This window comes from Pararge aegeria, chromosome 26, assembly GCF_905163445.1.
Source record: "Pararge aegeria chromosome 26, ilParAegt1.1, whole genome shotgun sequence".
NCBI lineage: Eukaryota > Metazoa > Arthropoda > Insecta > Lepidoptera > Nymphalidae > Pararge > Pararge aegeria.
In genome coordinates, this window is record NC_053205.1 from 3,776,309 (window position 1) to 3,789,324 (window position 13,016).

The following is a 13,016-nucleotide window of genomic DNA, read 5'->3' on the forward strand; positions in this document are numbered from 1 at the left end:
TTCGGGGGCGATAAATCGATCTAGTTAGGATTCATTTTAAGAAAATGTCATTTTATTCGTGTTTTCCGGAAATAACCGATTTGGTGCAGACGACGTTGCACGCGTCAGCTATATAGTATTATACTCACATAAGTTACAGCGTTTGAAATAAAGCCGTTCTTTAGATAGACCCTGGGGCAAATAACTCCGCCTCTAAGACCTTTAACTATCAAAATTGATTTCAAATAAACATAAATTGTGCTCCTTTTAAAGATTTCTTTCCAACAAACACATTTATTTTTATTTTTACAAGCTTCTGTAAAAATAAAAATAAATGTGTTTCCGTCACGGGACGCCTGACAGATGCGAAACATCGGAATTGTTTTTTTATAAGTTTTATGAACTGAATACGACAGGAGTCAGATATTGCATTATGAAAAGATCAAGCATTATAAATTTGTTCCGAAAATAAAAAAGAAATACAACCGAATTCATAACCGAATCATTGGACGGCCGATCGGCGCAGTTTGCAGCGACCCTGCTTTCTGAGTCCAAGGCCGTGGCTTCGATTCCCACAACTGAAAAACATTCATGTTGCTACTTTGAATTATTGGAATTTTCTTAATTTCCAATTTTTTTTTATTCTTTATAGCCTAGGTACATCGTGATAGTTAAGCTTTCTTTTGGCGAAGAAATGGTTAAAATCGGTATAGTACTTTCCTCTTTATAATATTATATATCTATTAGTATATATAACACTAATCTATACTTATAATAAAACTGTAACGGGAATTTTTCTGTAAATTGAATATATTTTGAAAATTTTGTCCAGGGAAGGCATTACAATCGATACTGAGCCCAAAACAGATTTTTATTTAATTTTTGTCGGTCTGTCTGTCCGGGCATCACATGAAAACTACTGAACGGATTTAAACAAAATTTGGTATAGTATCCTAGATGTTTCGAGTCAACATATAGGATACTTTTTATCCCGATAAACAATAAATTACTCCGGGAAATGGGTTGAAATTTTTAATCAATTTTACTTCATAGCTCCGTCAAAATTTGAACCGATTTTAATAATTATTTTTTTATTTGAAAGTGTACAATATCAAGCATGTACTAATATGTCTAATATTCTTGAAGATCTGATTAATATTGTCGGAGATAAAGGACGTAACTTTAAACAAATAACAGCAAGTCGCAAGGCATATGGGACGGCAATCAAATGCATGCGTACTGTACTGTGTACTAATATTAAAAATGCAAAAGATTGTATGTGTGTATCAACTAAAATAATGACAAGTCACTAACTCAGTATACCACGTAAAATAATAGTAGGTACATAGATTATGATGATTATGATGTTAGCTTCAAATCTATTCTAGCTTCTCGATTGACTAAACCGCGGACGAAGTCGCGAGGGTCCGCTACTATATAAATAAAACAACACCTAGGAAGTCACAGAGGCAATGTACTTTAATTAATTATCATTATTATTATTTATTACTTAAAAAACTGGATAAATAATACAACAGTACGATCGAACGGACGTATTCAATAAATACAAACAAAATACAGACGCGACTTATAAATTAAAAAAAAAAACAAAACGCATCCTTCCATAAATAAAGTAGTATCTACTATTTTAATGTAATAATTAGACGTAAATAATAATTTACATGATTACAAAACGTTGTTTTAATACCCTCCAGTTTATATATCAGATTTAAAACGAATCTCAAAATGCGATGTACATGTGGCGTTTCGTAAGTTGACACTTAGTGTATAAGCGCCCCACTACACGTCAATAAAACCGGCACTCTAAAATTGAATTAAAAAGCTATTGAATTATTTTCTGTTTAATTTTTCTTGCATTATAAGTTTTTTTTATGCTTTAAAGTATCCTACATACATCTCTAAGATGCAAGTTATATTTATGCAATATTTTGTTAAGAAAAACTTCTGTAAGTAAATAGGTATCGAAGGATATTTATTTCAATCCCGGCGAAAGTTTTTAAGTGCATTTACACGATAAAAAGCTTAACAAATTTTCGATCACGTGATTAGCCTTAGATAAGTAATAAAAAAAAAACAAATAAACAAACATACTTTTTACATTAGTATGTTATCATAAAATTTTGTATTCAGACTGGTCTATTAATTTGAACGCATGACCACTCAGATCAGATAAAGGTCACGCATGGAGTAGGCATCTCTTTGTATCAAGGTTTAGGTTCAAGATTTTTTTAGCAATTTTAATGACTGAAAGCACCATCTAGTAGGCAATATTGCAATTTATTTTTAACTGCTTTCTAAGCTCCATTTTTTTATGATACGTAAAGAGAGGGACGAGTCAAAATCAATTTTGATTATCTATGTCATTCGTGCCTTCACCATCTACAAGACGTTGGCAAAGTACCACAGATAAAAGCTATATCATAAATTGAATTGACATCTCACAAAACACATTTGGACCCTAATCAGATGTCACAGCATAAAGCAGTCGGCGTATACACTATCACTTGTAATTGTCATTCAACGAAGACTACTTTTGACATTTTGTTGACGTCTCAAAACACATTTAAACCATAATTGTCAACTTACAAAACCCACTATTATATCAAGTTTAATTTACTTATAAGCGAATGGTAACTAAGGTTACAATTTCGAATTTCTGCTGAAGGGTCAACATAGTACTCTACAACCCTGCGATTATGGTAGCTGGGTCTTCGACACCCTCCTTGATTTTCCTAAGGAACATCACCGCTTCACGTCCATCAATTAGTCTGTGGTCATAAGTAAGAGCTATGTACATCATTGGTCTGATAACCACTTGGCCGTTCAACGCAATAGGTCTTTCAAAGATTCCATGCATCCCGAGGATAGCTGATTGCGGAGGGTTGACAATTGGTGTGCCCATCAATGATCCAAAGACACCACCATTGCTTATAGTGAACGTACCACCGTCCATTTCTTCAATTGTTAGCTTTCCTTTCCGTGCCTTTTCAGCTAAATCGGCAACCGTTAACTCTATATCTGAATATGTCATAGTCTGAACGTTTCTAACAACTGGGACGACTAAGCCTTTTGGTGTGGCCACTGCAACGGATATATCCACATAGTCTCGGTAGATTATTTCCGTGCCATCTATAACAGCGTTGACTACGGGTTGGTCCATCAAAGCATTAGCCGAAGCTTTAACGAACGGTGACATCAAACCAAGTTTGACACCGTGCTTTTTAGTGAACGCATCCAAATACTTCTTCCTGAAAGCCATGATGTGGGACATGTCTATCTCGTTGAATGTTGTTAGCAAGGCATTAGTGTCCTGTGCTTGCTTGAGTCTTTCAGCGATACGTTGTCTCATACGGTTCATTTTGACACGCTGCTCGCTGCGAGTGCCAACTATTTCCTTGCTGTAATCTGATGGTGGGACTCGCACTGACGCTGTTTCTATGGCCTGTGCATGACGGATGGCTGCGACTGGTATAGATGAGACTGGTGCAGCCTTCGGTGGTGCTGGAGCTGGTGCGGGTGGTGCTTGGGGTGTTGGTGGTGCCACTGGTGGTGGTGGCGGCGGTGGTGGGGCAGCGGCAGCTGGTGGTGGAGGCGCTTCAGCTTTAGGCGGTTCTGGTGGAGGTGCAGCCGCTGCTTTCTTCGGTGCAGCTCCGGTGATTTCTAATCTGAACAGCTTCTGTCCAGCTTTGACCGTCTCACCATCTTTTACGTACAACTCCTTGATGATCCCATTGTCCGGTGCCATGACGGGGATTGCTGTCTTGTCGGTTTCGATTTCGAGGACAACTTCATCAGCGGCGACTGCATCACCAACCTTCTTGTCTAATTTGACATCACCTGAAATATATAAAGATGATAGTGTTAGTAATGCGAACACTGAGATGTTAAGAAAAAGAGCCTGGACTTGTTTAAATATCGGCTTCTTCTTAAATCAGGGCGGCATTTTAACAGCTTTGATTTTTTTTTTTTTTAGTAGTAGTAGTAGTAGTAGTAGTAGTAGTAGTAGTAGTAGTAGAGCATTTTGTGACAGAGCAAGCTTTTTTTGACGTGACAACTTCTTATAATTTGATGGAGCCGGCTGCACGCATGAAAAACACGTTCCATTTAAGACTTGAAGTGCAAGCGAGAGCGCGGAACGAGCGACAAAGAGGCACAGTCGGCCTCCGCGCTCGGCAGCGTTCGAAATCTGTCTCTCTCTTACTTGAGTGAGCGATGCGTCCGCGTGGACAGCTGCTATACAATAATACATTTACATGTTTTCGTCAAGTATGAAGTGTAGTGAAAAGTGAATGTGGTGTCAATTGTTTATAGCAAAGATAAAGTGACCTTCTGAGACGGAATCCGGAAAACTCGGTGTCATGACATCCTGTTCGGCATAAAGTGCATTCGTGATATGTATCGATGCCACCTGGTTGCGAACCAGGACTCTGGGCCTGACGAGGTGGTTCGCCGAGTAGACCCCGCAGATCTTGGGCACCTCTGAGGACCGGAACCGGAAGCCCTGCCTCCGGTATATGGTCTGGAGATGTTTTGAGCAGCGTCGTAACATCTTCGATTTGGCTTTTCTATTTTACCTGGAATATTAAAAAAACAAATGTTAACAATAATTGTATTTCAATCTATTTTATCTAAGCTTGAAAATACATTAATGAATTTTGTTTAATTTATTTTTATGTTTACCTTTAGGAACTTTAGATCCATGGTCAATAGTATTAAAAATGCATTAACAATCTTATATGGTCGCCCTGCTAACCAGACGCGTGTTCGTATTCGCGCAATAAAACTCGTCATGTACAGGGGCCCTAATTATCTCACATAATCATGCTAAATAAACTGCTATTTATTTGTTGTTAGTAATATATTAAATTGTAAATGAAGTTTGCGTAAATGTTTGCACGCATATTAAGGAAATACCTACAGTCAGATTTGAAAAATTATTTAGATATAAACGGTTATAGAGGAAACCTATTAACTAAATTGGAGAGTGTTCTGAAGAGTTGTTTGCATTGATACCTCCTTCCCTGTTCTCTGACCGCACCTCACGCCGTAGAAATAAATTCCACCCTCATCATCTGGATGCCTGGTATTCTTCTACTATTCGAAATACCAGATCATTTCTACCGCGCACTTGCAAATTATGGAACAATCTCCCATCTGATGTGTTTCCTCAAAAATACAATCTAGGGTTATTCAAGGGGCGGATAAACAAATTCCTTAAAAGCCGGCAACGCATCGGTGGCTCCTCCGGTGCTGCCGATGTTTATGGGCGGCGGTGATCAGTTAACATCAGGTGACTCAACTGAACGTTTGACCGCAATTAATATATTTAAAAAAAAAAAACTAAAGTGCTTGTAATTACACCGGCAACCACGCCCTTCAGACTGGAACACTGGTAAACTGGCAATTTTGTACTGGCAAATGTATTATTATACTAAATAAAATAAATAAATATACTACGACAATACACACATCGTCATATAGCCCCAAAGTAAGCTTGTGTTATAGGCACTAAGAAGACTGATAAATAATTTTAAGAATAAATACGTAAATACAGATAAACACCCAGACACTGAAAAGCATTCATTTTCATCACAGAAACATTGTCCAGTTGTGGGAACCCACGGCCTTGGACTCAGAAAGCAGGGTCACTGCCCAATGCGCCAATCGGCCGTCAATTAATATACCCCATCTTCACTATATAATATATTTGGTAAAGATATACGCGATTTAATATGTATGTAGTAGTATGAGAGCTTTTTGGGACAGAGCTCGTCCGGGGAAATACTACTACCACGCTTATTTCTGCCGCTAAGCAGTTTTGTTGCCATGCTGTGCATGCACAGAAGCACTGCATACCGTAAAAAGTAATAACACTCGTAAAGAAGAAGAAGAAGAAACACTTTATTGCACGTATAACATGCAGGAAAAGAAACAGTAAGGAGTATACAGTACACAATGTAGACATGCAAAGGCGGCCTTATTGCTGCAAGCAATCTCTTACAGGCAACCTTTGTAGATAGGACTTACAGCAAGAGAACGGGAAAAAAAAGTAAAGTAAAGTAGGAGGATTGTTCCATTCTGTAAAAAAAAGTAAAGTACGAGGATTGTTCCATTCTTTGCCAATTTTTTGAATTATGCCTACCCTGGTCTGAAAACTTGTGCACGCCACTGACGTAGAACCCTACTTTTGTAAGGTTCTTTGTAAGAGATGGTTAAGCGATAAGGCCGCCTTTTGTATCTTACTTTTCTTGTTGTGGTGTACAAATATAGTGTATTACTAAATAAACGCAGTGTACAAATTAGGCTAATAAAAAACGTGTTAAAAAACCATCCAACTGTCTAGCTAAAATAGTTTTCCTGCCAGAACCAGTTTGAACTCGATTGAAGCTGTTCTGTAACATGAATAGTATGTAGAATAGAATGTATGAGATATGTTACTATTATACATACTAGCAGTCCCTCAAAACTTTGTCTGCTTGTAAGCCTATCTATATATATCAACCTTAAAAGATAGACATGGACTCTTTTTAGAACTTTTTTTAAAGGGGAACAGCTTTGTCATACATTTTTTTTTTATATTAATAGCGGGCAAACGAGCAAGTGGGTCACCTGATAAATGATCACCGCCGCCCATAAACATCTGCAGCACCAGAGGAGCCAACAATGCGTTGCCGGCTTTTAAGGAATTTGTTTATCCGCCCCTTGAATAACCCTAGATTGTATTATTGAGGAAACACTTCATATCAGAGAATGTTCCATAATTAGCAAGTGCGCGGTAGAAATGATCTGGTATTTCGATATGTAGAAGAGTACCAGGCATCCAGATGATGAGGGTGGAATTTATTTCTACAGCGTGAGGTGCGGTCAGAGAACAGTGAAGGAGGTATCAATGCAAACATCTCTTCAGAACACTCTCCAATCTAGTTAATAGGTTAGAACACACAATGGGAGCTAACATGTCTTCGGTGCCCCAGGGACTCCAAACTGCAAGTCAATTCGGGATTGTCAACAATTTGAACTGCCCGCTTTTGTATCCGATCAAATGGAAGGAGTTTATGATTTTTACGAAACTTTAAACACTTATGCAGTGGACTCAGCGGAAGTTCTCAAAAGGAAAAAATACCTAGATTTGGAATCACTTCAGTGGTACTATGCGCCTATTGGACCAAAAGTTCCTGAGATCACCTCGTTCAACTTAAGAAACAAACATTTCTTCATCTTTATAATAATAGTAAAAAGAATTATATCACAGTTCCTTTTCTTTTTATTATTTGGTATTATTATTTATTGTTTTCATCTTTACTTGTTTACAATATAACTGTAACTTATATATTTTCCTATGCTGTGGGGCACTTCTAAGAAAACATTACACTTAAATAGAATAGTTTAAATTAAAAAAAAACGGTTGTATTAGTGAAGTCACAACAGTCTACTTACAAGAAATGTTCATAAATTTGTGACATCTGCATATTGTCTGCGAAAGGTGCAGAAGTCATTTGTGGGATTGAGTATACGCTTTTATAATATGATTCCTAAGGTAATTTTGGACCTACCAATGCATAAGTTTAAAGAATTAAAACACATTTATTACAGCAAGGTTATTATACAATTGATGAGTTTCTTAATGACAAGGTTAGTTGGAAGCATCCGGCTCCACTTTCATCTCTCACAAGATAGAAAAATGAATGTTAAAATGTAAAATGTAAATTTTTGATGTTGGAAAAGAGCAACTGCTGAGTTTCTTGCCGGCTTCTTCTCGGTAGAATCTGCCTTCCAAACCGGTGGTAGAGTACACACACGGACAGACTTGACCTTTCAAAAGTGCTTGTACTTGAAATAAATGAATTTTGAATATTTAAGGTGTTTGTAGTTCTCATATCATTTCTCTATTATAAAGATCATCCTCAGAATGTATTGACTTTACAATGACAACCTTTTAGCAATTATTCATAGTAGAGTCAACATGTCCTGGGGATCATTGGAGAAAAACATGCATAGAATGTTGGCATTACTTTGCCAGAATTTAATGTAAAGTTATGAAAATTAAGCTGAATTTGCTATACACAGCAAAAAGCAGGAAAATTTGTTTGGTAAAATATATAATTAAATGAATCTTTATACTCCACACCAAACAGATCTTCAGCAATGTACTCTCTATGCATATTTTGCTTTAACACAGGACTATCCTCAGCGATGTTGTGCATATAGGATATGCACAGGGTACACACAGGATAAGCAGATAATATAAAATGAAGATAATCTCCAGTATGAGTTATTACTTAGGGATAAACTTTTTATAACTCTAGAGATTTTCTTCATTTTATATCATTTGCATACCCTCTATGCACACCACTGAAACTCATGAGCTGTTGAATAACAATTAATTATTGTACTCCATACGTACGGACGGCCGATTGGCGCAGTTTGCAGTGACCCTGCTTTCTGAGTCCAAGGCCATGGGTTCGATTCCCACAACTGGATAATGTTTGTGTGATGAGCATGAATGTTTTTCAGTGTCTGGGTGTTTATATATATATTCTTAAGTATTAATGTATATCATTCATAAAAATATTCATCAGTCGTCTTAGTACCCATAACACAAGCTACGCTTACTTTGGGGCTAGGTGGCGATATGTGTATTGTCGTGGTATATTTATTTATTTATTTATACAGATTCTCCTGCTTTGCGCAGAGTATAGCAAATTAACCTTAATCATTCATAACGCACAGAATAGTAACTTAATAAATTTATTACTCCTATTAAAAAAATCTTTTTCTCACAACCCTTTTTAATTAAGATTTTAAAAATCTTTTGTCAACCTCCATAGTGCAGCCGTAAGAGCTGTGGTGTGTGGTTATAAATAATTCCAGTCACAGATTTTATCTTAGGAAATTATACATTTTCAAAGTGCCCCTTTTCACAATTCAGCAGTCGAGGGTCATCATACAAAAATTCTACTAATAATAGTAGTTAGAATGTTTGCCCATTTATTACCCCTTCATACCTAAATGACTGGTAATTCTAACAATAAGCAAAAACCATGGGAAAGTGTTTCAATGCAGTTATTCATATTTTTTGTCAGAATGCTATTTCCTTTACAAATCCCACTGCAATATTACTGTGTTGAAGGTGAAAACAATAAACAGTTAAAATTTATATTATTCCATCAAGATATTTGAAAACGGAACATCCGAATGAATCTGTCAATACTGATACTGAGTGCATAAAATTATTTTGTGTCAAGTGTTTTCTAGTTCTTTAGAAATCACATTAAAAAGATCAAGATATCTGTTAAAAACTTAATTAGGACGCGAAACAAACACAATAGACGCTGAAAACAAATACAATTTGTACTGACAGATAACAGAAACAAATATTTGATAAAAAAAATCGCTATAATATCGAACATATGTGATCCAATTTTCAAGGTTAGCCAATGTGGTATTTCGAAATTAGAACGTTGTATTGAGGGAGATAAATGTGCAACCTTACCTTAATTTGGAGTAAACAATCGCTACCACTGACCGATTAGTAATTTTTGGGCAAATATGTTACATAAGCTCGTCTCATGACACTGGGTGCACCGTGAAAATCGGACATAAAATCGATTTTATTGTATTGATAACATAAGAACTAGCACAGTAATAACAAACTAATACTTCACTTTTATTGATACGCTGCCTGCTTTAGTACTTGAGGCCCCAAGATCTACATTAATTCACCATGGGGTGTTCAGAAACTTCGAAAATCCAGTTGGCGGTAGGGGGAAGGGACCTGTCAGGTGGATTGACTCAGCGTTTCGTTTTTGCTATAAAGTTACTTAGTAGATTACCATCTATACTTATAGTATTTTTTTAATAAAATGCTTCAGTATATAGAGATAAGTGTGAAATAATATAAAAAATATTTTATTTTATACAGTCCGTGATAAATGAAGTTTATTTTACCACAAAAATAAAGAAAATTTTCTATTCAATAAATTTATCATGAACATATTGCGTTCCATTTTTTCATATTTATTAAAAATATGTTTGAAAAAATACTGAAAATATCCAATCCAATAGCGTTCTTTTTATTTTGAATTTTTAATGTTATTTAGGTTCTATCATAAAAGGACAGGACTTTTTTTTAAGTTTCTTTACTTTCGTTTTGATTTGATTGTTTGACTACTCAACAAAAGATGGCGCTGTTCATATAAGCACAATCACAATAGTAAATTATTATTATTACTACGTTTATGAATTATAGTTGGCAGTCTGGTCATATATTATTATTATATTATAAATGTTTTTTCTTTCGCTGTGTAGGATACATCGATAATGTAAATCGTTAATAGGATATAATATTCATAGAGGCGAGTTAGACGGAGTATCGATCTATTTTTTAGTTTTTAGTAAAAGATAAACATAGATATTGAAGTCGATGGGTATAAATCACCAGCCTCAAAATATTATAGTAGCCGTAAATACTAAAATATACTGATTTTTAATCTGTTGCATAGACTATAAAGCCAGATCACAATACTTTACTCAGATTTTTTTACTGGTCTTCGATCAAAATCATATCGGACCACAGAGTACATTAGTAAGTACTCAGACCTTCAATTACAGAACAGGGCAAATTTTATTTTCAAGGAAAGGGCGTTTCATTCTACTTCTTGAAATTTGGTCCGAGTATATTTTCACTCTTATTTTTATAAATGTGGTTATTGTGTCATTCTGTAGATCGTTTCTCACTGACCTTTGGTATTATTGCATCCTAAATTACGTCAGCATTATTGTCTTTTCTCCAGTCACCGGGTGGTCAAATGTAAACTTAAATTAAAAAAGTGAGACGTTTACATTTCAGAATGTTTTGTTGATTAAGTCAATATTTTAATTGTTTTGGCATCGATCTAAATTGATTAAATCATTTCTTTATTCGCGATTCGCGATGTGTTTTTGCCAAAGCGAAACGAAGGCGTCCAACCCGAGTTACATTGGTCAGAATAATTCGGCATACGCACTTATCAACAGATGGTTTGAGCAAGCTTTGTTGTCTTTAATCGGTGATTGAAATACTGTTATTTTTGATGAAGGCTACCGAGTTTCATGCAAGTCACTCAGTACGGTAGAATCGTGGTTACACAGCTGATGAATTCCTTCACGAGGAGTCTGCATCGAAGATTGAAAAATGCCAAAGATTGTAACATGGGCCGCCTCGAAATAAATGAATTAGATTTTTATTTTCAGTAATATCTTCAAATGACATCCAACATTAGATATTTAGAATGGAATTTCAAATTCCATCTTTATTTAACTTAGATAGTATTTGCAAAGTATGTATTAACTTTCTACAGGCAAAACAAATATCATGTATGTCGCACGAGTGCTTTCTAAAGCATAGGTACTGGGCATTTTAGTTGAACAATATGACAGTACCCATTTTTGTTTTAGGTGTAGTCATATTCCATTTCTGATGCTGTGTTATGTTGTAGGGACTTCAGTTATATAGCTTTATTCTATTATTTTACTAGGACATGAAATAATAGATGTTTGTCTCCTTGTCCTATTCAACCTTCATTACCTATATTGTGCGAGGTCTTTCTCTTGCCTTCCTTTTCATTGTAGTAAATGATGGTACTGTACTTCAATTACAGCGTCCATGTCTTACTTAGATCACCTCACATTTGAGAATATTGAATTGTGTCTCACAATTGTTTTTCATAAGACTTGTTGTTTCTGAATGAACATTAAAGGTTGCTTGTAAGCTCTGCTTTCATCTCTCAAAAGTTCAAACAATTATTGTTACATTGTAAAAAGCTAATGTTGGGAAAGAGAAACTGCTGGGTTCTCCCCGGAGCCTTCAAATTCAATGGTCAAGTCTCTACAAATACACCAAAATGACATTTCCAATATGAAGACTACTGGATTCTTTTTCATCAACGTTTGCAGAATAATAATTTTTAGGTATTATTTTGTGCGGGCTTGTACTGTCTGGAATAGTAAGGAAACAATGGGTAAATTTTTTGAATCCTGCGCCCCAATTTGGTGGGCGGGAGAGCAGGGGAAGGGGGGAGGGGCTATCCCCTGTCCCCCTTTTTTTTCAGATGTGGAGTTTTTCAGAAAAAAAAATTTAGGGCTATGTTCAACATTTTCATCAAGAATTAACTGTAAATTGTTTTAATAAGCATTTATTCAACTTAAAATACATATTTTATCGCCTTTATTATTTGCAAAAAAGGGTCTAGCTCTTTTTTAAACATTACTCTCTGCTGCAAATATTCTACACACAAATCACTGAAGTTTTGTTGATTATTATAATTATCTTTATAGAAGAAACTCTTCACCACTCGCCACTGTGATTCTATGTGCTGGATATGGGTACCATCAGGAGCAATGAAGAGATTGTCTGGTCGCTGTGATTAACTTTTTCATGAGTGTAACCATGACCATTCAGATTCATATGTCCTCCAAAAGTCAGTGCAAATGGTTGTGCTCTTCTAGACATGTTTTTCTATAAGTGGCACCAAAACCTTTATTGATCTATATTTTCTGGGCACACCTCCAACCGTAGATCCTCACCACCACCTCTATGAGGCCAAGACCCAAGGTCCTTCAATGTGTCTCCCTGAAACAAACAAAAATGTGAATGTGAAATGAATGTGAAGAAGCTTTTCTAAACAGCATAGACACTTGGAGTATCATTTCCATTTTTCAGTTTCATCAACATAATAAAGACTCAGCGGCTTAAAAAAAGATATATCAAGGGGTTGTAGTTTGTGGTTTGTGTGCAAAATGATAAAATAACAACGCTATGTTTTTAAATTAAAATTTTTATATATATTTAATTATATTAATTATGTATAGCGATGATTGTATTTATTTTAATTTTACGTTGTTGTAATGGGTCCTCTGTACAGTTGACAAGACAGTCTCTTCCATATTATATATACAGGGCGTCCCAAGAAATACTGTCAGGCGGTTGTCCAGAGGTAGAACACCATTAGGGTCCGTTCACACAGACCGGCTCGGAG

The 13,016-nt window shown here is 35.8% G+C and overlaps 2 protein-coding genes across 3 annotated transcripts in view; one reads left to right on the plus strand and one right to left on the minus strand.

Moving 5' to 3' along the window:
• Positions 1–1,596: 1,596 nt before the first annotated feature.
• On the minus strand, positions 1,597–9,787 carry LOC120635266 (dihydrolipoyllysine-residue succinyltransferase component of 2-oxoglutarate dehydrogenase complex, mitochondrial-like). 2 transcript variants are annotated; one of them, XM_039906228.1, is made up of 3 exons: positions 9,666–9,787; positions 4,327–4,574; positions 1,597–3,837 (listed from the first exon to the last, which is right to left on the minus strand). In XM_039906228.1, the coding sequence occupies exons 2-3, from the start codon at positions 4,547–4,549 to the stop codon at positions 2,681–2,683; spliced, it is 1,380 nt and encodes a 459-aa protein (XP_039762162.1). In that variant the 5' UTR covers positions 4,550–4,574; positions 9,666–9,787; the 3' UTR covers positions 1,597–2,680. The 2 variants fall into 2 exon arrangements, with proteins under 2 accessions (XP_039762162.1, XP_039762163.1); XM_039906229.1 differs by having other exon boundaries at positions 9,494–9,787.
• Positions 9,788–10,598: 811 nt separating this feature from the next.
• Positions 10,599–13,016, plus strand: part of LOC120635390 — a 38,155-nt gene continuing 35,737 nt past the window's right edge. The window contains exon 1 of the mRNA XM_039906398.1: positions 10,599–10,668. The gene's annotated coding sequence lies outside the window, so the exon portion shown is untranslated. The remainder of the gene's footprint in view (positions 10,669–13,016) is intronic.